The 15,645-nt window shown below is 42.5% G+C and overlaps 1 protein-coding gene across 2 annotated transcripts in view; it reads left to right on the forward strand.

The window, feature by feature from the left end:
* The window catches only part of PDE8A (phosphodiesterase 8A), a 100,869-nt gene extending 86,204 nt beyond the window's left edge, over nucleotides 1–14,665 (forward strand). For both annotated transcript variants that reach the window (XM_065872234.1, XM_065872235.1), the window contains 2 exons: nucleotides 13,347–13,476; nucleotides 14,559–14,665. In XM_065872234.1, coding sequence (XP_065728306.1) covers nucleotides 13,347–13,476; nucleotides 14,559–14,665 — 237 coding nt within the window. The remainder of the gene's footprint in view (nucleotides 1–13,346; nucleotides 13,477–14,558) is intronic.
* The last annotated feature ends 980 nt before the right edge of the window (nucleotides 14,666–15,645 follow it).

A 15,645-nucleotide genomic window follows, 5' to 3' on the forward strand; every position in this document is an offset into this window, starting at 1 on the left:
TCAAGTGGGTTTTATCCTGGGGATGCAAGGAGTCTTCAATATCTGCAAATCAATCAGTGTGATACACCACATGAACAAGTTGAGGAATAAAAACCATGTGATCATCTCAATAGATGGCAGTAAAAGCTGCTGAGAGGGCTTCCCTGGTGGCGCAGCGGTTGGGAGTCCGCCTGCCGATGCAGGGGACACGGGTTCGTGCCCCGGTCTGGGAGGATCCCATGTGCCGCGGAGTGGCTGGGCCCGTGAGCCATGGCTGCTGAACCTGTGCATCCGGAGCCTGTGCTCTGCAACGGGGGAGGCCACAACAGTGAGAGGCCCACGTACCGCCAAAAAAAAAAAAAAAAAACGGAAACAAAAAACGCTGCTGAGAAAATTCAACACCCATTTATGATACATAAGTCTCCAGAAAGTGGGCATAGAGGGAACCTACTGCAACATAATAAAGGCCATGTATGACAAACCCACAGCTAACACCATACTGAATGGTGAAAAGCTGAAAGCATTTCCTCTCAGACCAGGAACAAGACAACGATGGGCACTCTTGCCACTTTTATTCAAGTTAGTTTTGGAAGTCCTAGCCACAGCAATCAGAGAAGAAAAAGAAATGAAAAGAATCCAAATTGGAAAAGAAGTAAAACTGTCACTGTTTGCAAATGACATGTTACTATACGTAGAAAATCCTGAAGATGCTACCAGTAAACTGCTAGAGCTCATCAATGAATTCGGTAAAATGGCAGGATACAAAATTAATGCACAGAAATCTCTTGCATTCCTTTACACTAACAACAAAAGATCAGAAAGAGAAATTAAGGAAACAATCCCATTCACCATTGCAACAGAAAGAATAAAATACCTAGGAATAAACCTACCTAAGGGGGGAGGGTAAAAGACCTGTACTCTGAAAACTATAAGACACTGGTGGAAGAAATCAAAGATGACACAGACAGATGGAGAGATATACCATGTTCCTGGATTGGAAGAATCAATATTGTCAAAATGACTATACTGCCCAAGACAATCTATTATAGATTCACTGTAATCTGTATCAAATTACCAGTGGCATTTTTCACAGAACTAGAACAAAAAATATTGAAATCTGTATGGAAACACAAAAGACCCTGAATAGACAAAGCAGTCCTGAGAAGGAAAAATGGAGCTGGAGGGATCAGGCTCCCTGACATCAGACTGTACTACAAACCTACAGTCATCGAAGCAGTAGGGTACTGGCACAGATATAGAAATATAGATCAATGGAACAGGATAGAAAGCCCAGAAATAAACCCATGCACCTATGGTCCTTAATCTACAACAAAGGAGGCAAGAATATACAATGAAGAAAAGACAGTCTCTTCAATAAGTGGTGCTGTGAAAACTGGACAGCTACATGTAGAAGAATGAAATTAAAACATTCTTTAACCCCATACACAAAAATAAACTCAAAATGGATTAAAGACCTAAATGTAAGACCAGATACTATAAAACTCTCAGAGGAAAACATAAGCAGAACGCTCTTTGACATAAATTGCAGCAATATCTTTTTTGACCCGCCTCCTAGAGTAATGAAAATAAAAACAAAAATAAGCAAATGGGATCTAATTAAACTTAAAAGCTTTTTTGCACAGCAAAGGAATCCGTAAACAAAACGAAAAGACGACCCACAGAATCAGAGAAAATATTTGCAAATGAAGCAACTGACAAGGGATTAATCTCCAAAATATACAAACAGCTCATGCAGCTCTATATCAAAAAAACAACCCAATCAAAGCGTAGGCAGATCTAAATAGACATTTCTCCAAAGAAGACATACAGATGGCCAAAGAGGACATGGAAAGATGCTCATCATCACTAGTTGTTAGAGAAATGAAAATCAGAAGTACCATGCGGTACTACCTCGCACCAGTCAGAATGGCCATCGCCAAAAAGTCTACAAACACGGGCTTCCCTGGTGGCGCAGTGGTTAGGAATCCGCCTGCCAATGCAGGGGACACGGGTTCGAGCCCTGGTCCAGGAAGATCCCACATACCGCGGAGCAACTTAGCCCGTGCACACAGCTACTGAGCCTGTGCTCTAGAACCTGTGAGCCACAACTACTGAAGCCCGTGCACCTAGAGCCCATGCTCTGCAACGAGAAGCCACTGCAATAAGAAGCCCACACGCAGCAATGAAGACCCAACTCAGCCAAAAATAAATAAATAAAATAAATTTATATTTTAAAAAGAAGTCTACAAACAATAAATGCTGGAGAGGGTGTGGAGAAAAGGGAACCCTCCTGCACTGTTGGTGGGAATGTACACATTGTTACAGCCACCATGGAGAACAGTATGGAGGTTCCTTAAAAAGCTAAAGCTAGAACTACCATATGATCCCGAAATCCCACTCCTGGGCATATATCTGAAGAAAACCATAATCCGAAAGGATACGTGCACCCCGGTGTTCCTTGCAGCACTATTTACAATAGCCAAGACATGGAAACAATCTAAACGTCCACCGACAGAGGAATGGGTAAATAAATGGATAAAGAAAATGTGGCACATGTATACAATGGAATATTACTCAGCGATAAAAGAAGAATGAAATAATGCCATTTGCAGCAACGTGGATGGACCTAGAGGTTATCATACTAAGTGAAGTAACTCAGACAGAGAAAGACAAATATCATTATGATATCATTTCTATGTGGAATCTAAAAAAATGATAAAAATGAACTTATTTACAAAACAGAAACAGACTCACAGACTTCAAAAACAAACCCTATGGTTACCAAAGGGGAAACATGATGGGGAGGGATAAATTAGGAGTTTCAGATTAACAGATACACACTACTATATATAAAATAGATAATCAACAAGGACCTGTATATACAGGGAACTCTACTCAATATTTTGTAATAACCTATATGGGAAAAGAATCTGAAAAAGAATGGATATGTGTATATGTATAACTGAATCACTTTGCTATATACCTGAAACTAACATAACATTGTAAATCAACTATATTCCAATATAAAATAAAAATTAAATTAATAGTTTAAAAAATAAAAAATTACAAAGCCAAAAGTTGATTCTTTGACAGAATTAACAAAATTGGTGAATACCTAGCTGGAATAATCAAGAGGAAAGAGGGAATGCAAATTACCAGTATCAGGAATGAAAGTATCGTCATTTGACAGTGACAAGAAATAACAGATTCTTGTCAAACTGACAAGAATAAATGTGACAAATGAAATGGATGAATTCCTTGAAAATTATAATTTACCAAAACACACAGGATTAAGCAATAACCTTAGAAGCCCCACAGTAAAGAAATTCTTTGTCAAAATGTTTTATTTAAATATTTTTTTCACAAAGAAAACTCTAAATGGTTTCATTGAAGAAGTCTATCAAACATTTAAGGAAGAAATAATGTGCTAGTCTTACAAATTATATGAGAAAATAGAGGTGAGAACACTTTTCAACTCATTTTATGAAGCCATTGTTATCCTGATATGTAAACTGACAAAGACAGTACCAGGAGAAAATTACAGTTCATAGTCCTCACGAACACAGATGCAGAGGTACTTAATTGAACAGTATATAAAGAGGGTTAATATATCACTAAATAGTTATCCAAGATGCAAGGTTGGTTTAATATCATAAAAATCAATTATTATAATTCACCATACTAATTAAAGGAGAAAAACCGTATGATTATTTCAGTAGATGGAGAAAAAGCATTTGACAAAATTCAGCATCCATTCATCGTAAAAAATTTTAGCAAATAAGGAATAGAACTTATTTTTAAAAGGGTATCTTCAAAAACTTAATAGCTATCATTATATTTAATGGTGAAATATTAAATACATTTTTCTTAAGATTGGAAACAAGGGAAGGGTACCCATTCTATTCTGTTCCATCAGTGTATTTGTTATCTTTATGCCAATACCACACTGACTTGATTATTGTTAACTTCTGAAGGCAAATAGTATAAACTGTTCAATTTTTTCAAATTTGCTTTGTTTATACAGGTCCTTCACCATTCCATATAAACTTTAGAAGGAAATATTAAATACATTTTCTTTAAGATTGGAAACAAGGCAAGGGTACCCATTCGGACTCCTTTTATCCAACATTTTATTGGCAGTCCAGCCATTGCAACAAGGCAAGGGAAATATGTACAAAGAACAGAAAGTAAGACATAAATTTGTTTCTATTTGCAGATGACATGATTCTTTTTAATGTTGAAAACTCTAAGGAGTGTACAAAACAATTACTAGCATTAATAAGTGAAAATTATTTAGCAAGGTTATAGGATAGGATACAAGCTCATTATACAAAGTCAGTTGTATTATTTGGTGTACTAGATGCAAACAATGGGAAAATGAAACTAAAAACCCAATCCCATTTACAACAGCAATAAAAAACAAAAATTACTTAGGATAAATTTAACAAAAGAAGGCCAGTTCTTTACACTGAAAACCACAAAACATTGCTGAGAAAGAACACTTCAATAAAGGGAGAGGTGTACCATGCCCACAGATTGGAAGGCTCGATGTTCTTAAGATACAGTTCTTTCCAAATCAATGTATAGATTCAATGCAGTCCCAATCAGAATCCCAGCAGACTTTTTGGTAAAAGTTGACAAACTGATTCTAAAATTTATATGGAAAGTTGAAGGACCATGAATAAAGAACACAAACTTGAAAAAGTTGGACAATTTATACTATTTGACTTCAGAACTTACAATAACCAAGCTGGTGTGATACTGGCATAAAGATAACAAATACATTGATGGGACACAACAGAAATCCCAGAAACAGGCCACAATTATACCATCAGTGGGGAAAGGAAAATTTTTTTCAGCAAGTGGTGCTGGAATATTTTGGATATCTCTATCCAACAAAAAATGAACCACAACTCCTACCTCATTCCGTGGAGAAATATCAGTTCACAATGGATCACAGACCTAAATACAAAAGTTTTAGAGAAAACATAGGAGAATATGCTCAATTAATTGGAATGGGATAGATGTTTCTTAGGTACAGAAAACAGCAAACATAAAAAGAAAATTTGGTGAGAACCAAAATTCAGAAATTATTCTCATCTAAACACAGCTAAGAAAATGAACAGGGAAGGCACACTGGAAGAAAATATACACAGAGCATATCTGACAAAGGACTGTGTTCAGGATATATAAAGAACTCAATAATAAGCCAAACCACCTAATTAAAAATACCAGTTTTTTAAAAGATTATTTATTTATTTATGGCTGTGTTGGGTCTTCGCTGCTGCACATGGGCTTTCTCTAGTTGTGGCGAGCGGGGGCTACTCTTCACTGTGGTACGCGGGCTTCTCATTGCAAATCATGGGCTCTAGGCGCACAGGCTTCAGTTAGTTGTGGCACGTGGGCTCAGTAGTTGTGGTTCGTGGGCCCTAGAGCACAGGCTCAGTAGTTGTGGCGCACGGGCTTAGTTGCTCCACGGCATGTGGGATCTTCCCGGACCAGGGCTCGAACCCGTGTCTCCTGCATTGGCAGGTGGATTCTTAATCACTGTGCCACCAAGGAAGTCCAAAAATACCAAATATTTTAACAGACGCTTCACAAAAGATATATGAAGGGCTTCCCTGGTGGCGCAGTGGTTGAGGGTCCGCCTGCTGATGCAGGGGACACGGGTTCGTGCCCCAGTCCGGGAGGATCCCACATGCCGCGGAGCGGCTGGGCCCGTGAGCCATGGCCGCTGAGCCTGCGCGTCCGGAGCCTGTGCTCCGCAACGGGAGAGGCCACAACAGTGAGAGGCCCGCGTACCGCAAAAAAAAAAAAAGATATATGAAAATGTGCTGAACATCGTTAGTAATCAGGGAAATGCAAATTAAAACAACAATGAAACACCACTACACGTCCACTAGGATGACTAAAAATGAGAAAGACTGACAACAAAATGTTTGTGAAGATATGGAGCAACAGATTTATTCATCAGTGTAACATGCTCATCACACAGTGACGATTTGTAAAATCATCATCGCTTTGGGAAGCAGTTTATCAGAGGTTTTGTTTGTTTTACTGTGTGGTAAAACAGAATTGCCGTTTTAGATGATCATGGTTTTTTCTTTCACTCTTTTAATTAGTATATTACATCATTTGATTTCGGACGCTGAATCATCCTTACATTGCAGGACTAAAATCCCACTTGGTCATGGTGTATGATCCTTTAATATGCCACTGAATTCTGTTTGCTAGTATTTTGTTGAGGGCTTTTGCATCAGTATTCATAAGGGATATCAGTCTGTAGTTTTCTTGTGTCTTTGTCAGGCTTTGGTATCTGAGCAATGCTGGCCTCATTGATTTGAGTTAGGAAGTGTTCTCTTCAAATTTTTGGAAGTGTTTGAGAAAGATTGGTGTTAATTGTATTGAAGAGCTTGGTAGAATTCACAGGTGAAGCCATCTGGTCCTGAGCTTTTCTTTGTTGGGAGGTTTTTTATTACTGAATATCCTGACTATTACAGGTCTATTCAGATTCTCTGTTTCTTCATAATTCAGCCTTAGTAGGTTGTGTGGGTAGGAATTTGTACATCATCTAAGTTATCCAGTTTGTTGGCATACAGTTGCTCATGGCACTTCCTTATAATCCTTTTATTTTATTTTATTTTGCGGTACGCGGGCCTCTCACTGTGGTGGCCTCTCCTGTTGCGGAGCACAGGCTCCGGACGCGCAGGCTCAGCTGCCATGGCTCACGGGCCTAGCCGCTCCGCACCACGTGGGATCTTCCCGGATCGGGGCATGAACCCATGTCCCCTGCATCGGCAGGTGGACTCTCAACCACTGCACCACCAGGGAAGCCCTAATCCTTTTATTTTTGTAAAATCAATAGTAATGTCCCTACTTCCATTTCTAATTTCAGTAATTGGAGTCTTTCTTTTTTCTTAGTCAATCTAGCTAAAGTTTTTACAATTTTGTTGATCTTTTCAAGGAACCAACTTTTGGTTTTGTTGATTTTCTCTCTTTGTTTTTCTATTCTCCATTTTTCTTATCTCTGCTCTAGTCTATCAGTTCTTTCCTTTTGCTAGCTTTGGGTTTAATTTGTTCTTTTTCTAGTTCCTTCAGGTCTAAAGTTAGGTTGTTGATTTAAGAGCTTTCTTCTTTTTTAACACAGGCATTTACAGCTATAAATTTCCCTCTCAGCACTGCTTTTACTGCATTCCATACCTTTCCATATGTTGTGTTTTCATTTTTATTTGTCTCTGGGTATCTTAAAATTTCCCTTGTGATTTCTTCTTTGACCCTTTGGTTGAGAGTGTATTGTTTAATTTGCACTTTCAGTTTACTTTCTGTTGTTGATTTCCAGTTTCATTCCACTGTTATTAGAAAAGGTACTTTGTATGATTTTGATCTTTTAAAATCCATTGACTTGTTTTGTGGCCTAACATACATATATTCTATCCTGGAGAATGTTCCATCTGCACTTGAGAAAAATATGTTCTGTTTTTGGGTGAATGTTCTCTATGTCTGTTGGGTCCAGTTGGTTAACAATTGTTGTTCAAGTCCTTAATTCCTTATTGATCTGGCTGTTCTATCCATTATTCAAAGTGTGTTATTGAAGTCTCCAACTATTATTGTAGAAGTGTCTGTTTCTCCCTTCAATTGTCAGTGTTTTCTTCATATATTTTGGAACTCCAATTGTTTGGTCCATATGTGCTTATAATTGTTAAATCTTCTTGGTGAATTGACCCGTTTATTAATAATGTCCTTTGTCTCTTAGAACCATTTTTGATTTAAAGTCTTTTTTGTCTGATACTACCAAAGCCACCTCAGCTTCCTTTTGGTTATCTACATGGAATATCTTTTTCCATCCTTTCACTTTCAACCTATGTCCTGGTATATAATGTAAGTGAGTTTTTGTGGACAAAATATAGTTGGATCATGTGTTTTTATCCATTCTGCCAGCTGTGCCTTTAGATTGGGGAGTTTAATCCATTTACATTTAAAATAATTACTGACAGAGAAGGACATATTTTTGCTGCTTTGTTTTATGCATGTCTTATAGCTTTTTTGTCCCTCATTTTTTCCATTACCACCTTTGTGTTTGATTCTTTTTGTGGCACCATGTTTGATCCACTTCTCATTTCCTTTGCAGATATTCTATGGGTAACTTTTTTTTACAGTTACTGTAGAAATTACATTATAACATCCTCAAGTTCTAGCAGTTTAAGTTGATACCAGCCTATATTTTCAGTTGTATACACAAACTCCTCTACAGCTCTGTTTTTCCACCCCACCTTCTTCTTCTTTTTTTTTTTTTTTTTTTAATACATTTCTTTATTTTTTGGCTGCATTGGGTTTTCGTCGCTGGGCACAGGCTTTCTCTGGTTGCGGTGAGCGGGGGCTACTCTTCATTGCAATGCGTGGTCTTCTCATTGCGGTGGCTTCTCGTTGCAGAGCATGGGCTCTAGGTGCGTGGGCCTCAGTAGTTGTGGCACACGGGTTCAGTAGTTGTGGCTCAAGGGCTCTAGAGTGCAGGCTCAGTAGTTGTGGCGCACAGGCTTAGTTGCTCCACAGCATGTGGGATCTTCCCAGACCAGGGCTCAAACCCATGCCCCCTGCATTGGCAGGTGGATTCTTAACTACTGCGGCACCAAGGAAGTCCCCCACTTTGTTCTTGATGTCACAAATATGTTCTTGATGTCACAGTTTATATATTGTGTGCCTATTAACACAGATTTGTAATTTTTATGCACTTGCCTTTTAAATCCTGTAGAAAATAAAAAGTGGAATTTCAAGCCAAAATTGCAATAATACTCTTTTTCATATGTGCTTATGTATTTACCTTTACTGGAGATCTTTGTATCTTTATGACTTTAAGTTGCCATCTAGCTTCCTTTCACTTCAACCTGAAAAGACTCCCTTTATCATTTCTTGTAGGCTAGATCTAGTGGTAATAAATTTTCCCTGCTTTTGTTTATCTGGGAATGTCTTCATTTCTTCCTCATTTTTGAAGGACAGTTCTGCCAGATACAGAATTCTGGGTTGACAGCTTTTTTCCTTTTAGCCCCTTATGTAATTGTCCCAGTGCCTACTGGCCTCCAAGGTTTCTGCTGAGAAATCAGCTGATCTTATTGAGACTGTCTTCTTGTGATGAGTCACTTTCCTCTTGCTGCTTTCGAGATTCTCACTTTGTCTTGGCTTTTGACAGTTTGGTTATAATGTGTTTCAATATGGTTGTTTTGGGGTTTATCCTACTTGGAGTTGTTTACCTTCTTGGATTTGTAGATTTGCGTTTTTTCTTCAAGTTACGGCAGTTACTGGCTATTATTTCTTCCTCTTTTTTTTGAATTTCTTTTTTTTTATAAAGCAGGATCATTAGTTATCTATTTTATACATATTGGTGTATATATTGTCAATACCAATCTCTCAGTTCATCCCACCAACACTATCCATGCCCCCGCTTTCCCCCCTTGGTATCCATACGTTTGTTCTCTACATCTGTGTCTCTGTTTCTGCCTTGCAGACTGGTTCATCTACCATTTTTCTAGATTCCACATATATGCGTTAATATATAGTATTTCTCTTTCTGACTTACTTCACTCTGTATGGCAGTCTCTAGGTCCATCCACGTCTCTGCAAATGACCCAGTTTCGTTCCTTTTTATGGCTGAGTGATATTCCATTGTATATATGTACCACGTCCTCTTTATCCATTCGTCTATTGATGGGCATTTAGGTTGCTTCCATGACTTGGCTATTGTAAATAGTGCTGCAGTGAACATTGGGTGCATGTGTCTTTTTGAATTATGGTTTTCTCTGGGTATATGCCCAGTGGGCTATTAATCTCTGCTCCTTTTTTTTTTTTTTCTCTTTCCTACACTCTGATAATGCATGTACTTGTCTGAGGTTGTCCTATAAATTACTTAGGGTCTTGTCACTTTTATTTCTTTTTCTTTCTCCTCTTGACTTGATAATTTCAAATGTCCTATCTTCAAATTTTTATTGGTTCTTTCTTCTACCTGCTCAGATCTGCTGTTGAACCCCTCTAGTGAATTTTTCAATTCACTTTTTGTGTTTTTCAGCTCCCGAATTGTTATTCGGCTCTTCTTTATAATTTCTGTCTCTTTATTGATACTCTCATTTTGTTCATATATCATTTTCCTGATTTCCTTTAGCATTTAATCCATGTTTTCTTTTAGCACTAGTGCATATTTAAGATAGTTGTTTTGAAGTCTTTAATAAATCATTGCGGGTACCTCTTTAGGGATGGTTTCTGCCAATTTATTTTCTTCTTTTGAATGGGTTATGTTTTTCTGTTTCTTTGGGCTTGTGATTTCTTTTGTTGTTGAAAATTGGACATTTGAAAAGACGGCCACCTCTCCCAGTCTTTGCACTTTGGCTCTGTGCCAGGAAAGTCTTGCTAATTATCTGGGCATGCTCTGAGTCTTGGGGTTAGCCCAATGTGAAAGCTTACGGTCTCTTCAGGTCTTTTCTGAGCATGTCTTACCTGAGACATTTCCCCTCTATATACAGCTGCTTTTGAATATCTTAATTTCCCCAAGAGGCTTTTCCTTGGGGCCTTAAATGGTGCATTCTCTTACCCCAGGCATCTGTGTGTCTGTCATCTCCATGCAGCTTTCCCAGGCAGTAACCATTGCTTTTCCACCTGAGAGCTGGATTAGGTGAAATAGAGGCTAGTCCTTTAGACAAACTCCAGACAGGTTGGAATGTTGCAAATGAGGTCAGCTCTACACTCCTTCCAGTTCTATTTAAACAGTTGAGAGCTGGGCTGCTGTCTCATCCGGACCAAGACTGTGCTAGGGAGGAGTGGGGCAAGGGTGAGTAAAAATACCATGACACTTCCTACCATTTTGAATGACTTTTTCTTGATTGGAGATTCACTTGGTTACTGTAGAATCTCTGTCTCCCAGGCATGGAGATCTCATTGGTGGCCTAGAAGTGGGCATGGGCACGGAGGACTTCATTGGCAAACAGTGGTCTTCAAAAGCGAATAAGGGCCCGAGAAGCTCCATGTACCTGTCACATTGGGCCAAAAAGAAGAAATACAAGCATGAGCGTTTTCATTGCCTTTCAACAAGGCAGCTGCTTCCATGTGGAGGGGAGGGAAGGCCTAGAGTGCAGCACTGACAGAAAAGCCTCTGGAGCCATGAACTGCTGAGCTCAGTGAGCCTCTGCTATGGCTTTCCCAAGAGAGCTGGTTCATTATCCAGCACGACCAGGGGGGGAGCCAGGAGAGCACCCACCCTGTGGTACTGCTCTCTGAGCCAGACAGGCCAGTGGGCTGTGAACCTGAGGCTATTCCTGCACCCTCCACCCCTTCCCATACACACCAGGGCAGAGACTCACGTAGAGCTAACCCTGCAATTTTCTGCGACAGCACTGGGGGACGGGGCTGCCAGCCTGTGGCCTAACAGCAGAGGCCTCACCAGCCAGCAGAGGCCAAGACTTGTCAGTATTCCCTGCTTAGTCTCTTCCCAGAGCACCCTCACCCTACCTTCCACACCTCCTGGAGTGTGCTCCTGGCCAGACAACTGGTGTAGACAGTCTCTGCCCTGCCTCTCAGGGCTCCCTGGCCTGTACAATCCTGGTCAAGCATGTGCGACTTGGCTCCCTGGCCTGGAGCGGCAGGGGCTCTTACTGCTGGCTTCTGCCCTGACCCATAGTCTAGCACCATCCACCTGAACACAGGGAGCACAGGCCTCTTTCTTAGCCCTGTCCCCGGCACCTTCAACACCCACCTAGCATAAGTACATCTCTGCAGCACAGTGCTAGGTACAGTCCCTCCTAGGAAAACCCCAAAGGTTACCTGCTGCCCCCAAGTGGAGATTCCATGTTGAGAGCTGTAGTGAGTCATTGTCACTTCCAGGGAAAGTCACCTGCCGTTAGCTGTGAGGCCTAGTTCTTCCAGTCGCCCGGGCCTCAGATCCACCTTTGTGCAGGGCAAGGTGACTTCTAACCAGTCCCTGCGGCCCTGCTGGTGATTGCCAGGCCTCGGCCAAGACAGCAGAACAGAAGTGGAATGGAACAGGGGAGGCAGCTCCTGGCCAGTTGTCAAGATCAACAAGGGGGACTGGCCCAGTTTGCCCTGTGAGAACAGTTCCAGGGGTAAGAGTTGGACGGACAGGCTCCCAGCCCCAAGAGTAGGTTTTCTTTTGCTCCTGCTGAACACCTGAATTCTTGTCCCAGTGCTGGTTGCTCAAGAAATGTCCTCCACTCTCCCACAGCCCCAGATGGCCCACAGAGTTCAGCCACCGGAGTCAGGCTTCTGGCAGATGGCCAAGCACACCATGTACCTCCTGTCCTCAGCCCTTGCTCTCACTGACTGGCTCTCCACAGGCCACGACTGGTCAACAATTTATCTCGTCCCAGGATCGCCACCCCTCTGTCATCTTCTCACTATGCCTGGCCCAACAGGGCAGCCTGCCCGGACCATCAGGAACAATGATCCAGGTGCCCCTGAGGACAGCTGTGCCTTCCAGAGCCAGAGGATGGCTCCAGCCCTTCTAGCCAGGCCCGCCCCGGCCTTACTTGTCCTACACTCAGTCCCCCTCATCCTGCCCCTCGTGTGACTGTCTGCTTAACTCTCAGCCCTGGTTGCCTGCTCCAGCAGGGACCTCTCGGTGATTCTAATCGCACCTCATTCCCGCCTCATTCCAGGAAGACCTCCTGCTTCATCGTCACCCTCCAGGCATCCCCTCATCCTTTTCTCCAGGACCCTTTGATGAAAGCGACCTTATGAATAAAAAGAACAAGAAACTCCTTTATATCTTTCAAGATATACTTGCCTTTCCCCCCAGGATCTTAATTATATTTTCAGTTTTTTTACGAATCTTTCTGGAATCCTGAAGATGTTCTGGAAGCGTCTATCAAAGTACATAAAAAACTCATCCCAGAGCTCTTTTTTTTACCTCAAGCGTGTTCATAACTTTTTCAAATGAAATAATTTGGCCCAAGATGAGCAGCAGCCCCTTGTCCCTTCTCTGTGAAGGGGGCTGTCTCTCACTCACCATTGCCGCACTGGATCAGGCCCTTGAAACGCCGGCTGGGTGGGAGGATGGCTGAGCTGACGAGTGTGCTCACGCACCGCAGGTACCACTTGCAATCGTACCTCAGGAGCTTCAGCAAGAGGTTTCCAGGTGTTGAAAGTGTGGGTTGGGTTGGGGTGTCCTTGGTGCCCCGGCACAGAGCAGCCCCCATCGGGGACGACGTGGTGTATAGTGGCAGATCCGGGTTGTTGGCTGGTGCTGTGATCGGCTTCTCCCCACGAGCACTCTGGGCTGCCAGGAGAGGCTTTTGGCAGAGGGGTTGCTGCTGATGGGGAGTGGAGCCAGATACTGGAGTCTCATAATTCTGGCGTTTTCTGCTTTGCAGACTGATGAAGAGAAGCGACAGGACTTGCCTGTGGTGATGCCAGTTTTTGACAGAAATACCTGCAGCATCCCCAAATCCCAAATCTCTTTCATTGACTACTTCATCACAGACATGTTTGCTGCTTGGGACGGTAAGAACGCTTTGGGCATATTTCCCTCAGGAATGGGGAACTGCATATTAAGTAGTGTGCATAGTGTAGTTTTTGACTGTTGAATATGTTTGGAGGCTCAGACTTTGAAGAAGGGCTGAGGAGAAGCAGTGAGCTGACACTGAGGGCCGTGAGGGCGGGGTGCTCTCTGTACTCCTCAGCTGCCTGGCCCCAGGGGCTAGACGTTGTTGTGCCGGTTTCATAGATGAGAGGATTGAACTTGGGGCTGCACAGCCGGTGGTGGAGAGCCCAGGATTCAGAAAACACTTATGTTGACTCCAAACCCCACGTCGTTCTGTGGGAGTCCTTTTGCCATCTGCTCCCCCAGCTTCTCCCGCCTCACGTGGTAGCCGACCCGAGAGCAGGCTGGTCTCTGACGGGTACACGTCCCTCCTCTTTAACCTCAGGTGCCTGCAGGAGCCTGTCACGTAAAGGACTCTCAGGGAAGGGGCCCCACTAATACTCCCTGTCCAGGTCCATGGGCAGGAGACAAACCCCCATCTCAGGGTGCTGGGAGGTGGGGGGGAAGGACGACTCAGACGGTGGAAAGAGCTGCAGCTTTGGGGCCAGACTGCAGGCTCCGCAGCTCCTTGAGTCCAGATTCATGGCCTCTCCTGGCCCCTTTTTCTTCGTATGTAAAATGACTTGCTCCCCACTCATGCCCTAGGGCATGTGCTGCAGGTGGAAGATGGTGGTATAAATTAGGGTGGGGGGGGAGAGCAGGGAGACACACCCAGGAGTGCCAGTCAGGGCCTAGGGCCTGGCTCCTGGCACCCTGGGCCCCAAAGGTGCTGATAAAATGGTGAGTGTGCAGATGAGCTCCCCTTCTGCTTCACCTACCAGCTGTCAGCTCACCAGGTGGTTACAGAGGAGCTGCTTGCACTGAGCACGGGACTTGGCTTTAGTTCATTCCGGCCGCTGGGTTTGCTGTGTCTGCTGAGCGCTGTGCAGTTGTCTACTCCTGTCTGCCCCTCTTCCGTAAAATGCTCTCTCCTTAGAAAGCCTCAAAGTCTAAATTTACTGAGGCTGTGAAAGGGTATCACAGTGCCATCTTTTTTCTCTAGCCTTTGTAGACCTGCCTGAGCTAATGCAGCATCTTGACAACAATTTTAAATACTGGAAGGGACTGGACGAAATGAAGCTGCGGAGCCTCCGCCCACCTCCTGAATAGTGGGCAGCACTGCCTGGGGCCCTGAGGCTGTGTCCCTCCAGTCACTTGGGATTCCTGAGGGCTGTCAGAGTTCCTTGGTCCTTTCATCCCCCGGTCTGCAGAGCCTGTAAGAGCACACAGGGACGTCGGCAACCTTCTGGAGCCACCATCTGATGCCACTGCCATAAAGTGAGAGTCCACTCAAGGTACCTGGGCCTGCTGTGGGGGCACTTCAGAAAGTCACGTGAGAACCATGGTTTGCATTCACGTCCGTTAAAACATGAGCTCGGGACTGACCCCGCGAAGGACGGTGATGGATTTCCTGCCAGTGACAGAGAGTGTCTTGTTGCAGTTTCTCTGTTATGTTCAGCACTTAAGAACAGCTAATGGCAATCGGATCTTTTTTCACATCACAGAAGGTGCAATGACTTCTCTTTTAAAATTGAACAGAAAATGCAAAGAAATTTTGAAGTTGATTATTAATATCAATTATTAAAATGTTTTATTTATTATAAGTTCAATATTTTCTATGAATTTAAAAATACTTCAAAGCCAAAGCCAACTTTAAATGCCATAACCAAATTTACATGATTCATATTCATTAAATATGTATTACTTTGTGTACAGACTTGTTTTCATAATGCAAATTTAAAATATAAAATGACACATTTTTACTGCACTATAGAAATATTTGTGTATGTTAAACTTTCCTGATTGATGCTAATTGGGAAAAGCTGTTTTGTGGGTGGGTCTGATTCTAGAAGCACTCAACGAGAAGGGCTCCTCCTGTACAGCAACCAGAGCTCAGAAACTGCTCTAGTTGTCTGATGGGCTCTGCAGGTGACTCCCCCAAAGTGAAAGAAACTAGGACTTCACACTTTTTCCCTAAAATTTTATAATTGAATTTCCAAAAGTCTGCCTTATTTTATACAGTGTTTCTATGAAATATTCTCCATAAAAACAGAGAAAATGCAGTATTTAGTGAATTGACATTTTATAAC

This window comes from Phocoena phocoena, chromosome 2 (genome assembly GCF_963924675.1).
Source record: "Phocoena phocoena chromosome 2, mPhoPho1.1, whole genome shotgun sequence".
Classification (NCBI taxonomy): Eukaryota; Metazoa; Chordata; class Mammalia; order Artiodactyla; family Phocoenidae; genus Phocoena; species Phocoena phocoena.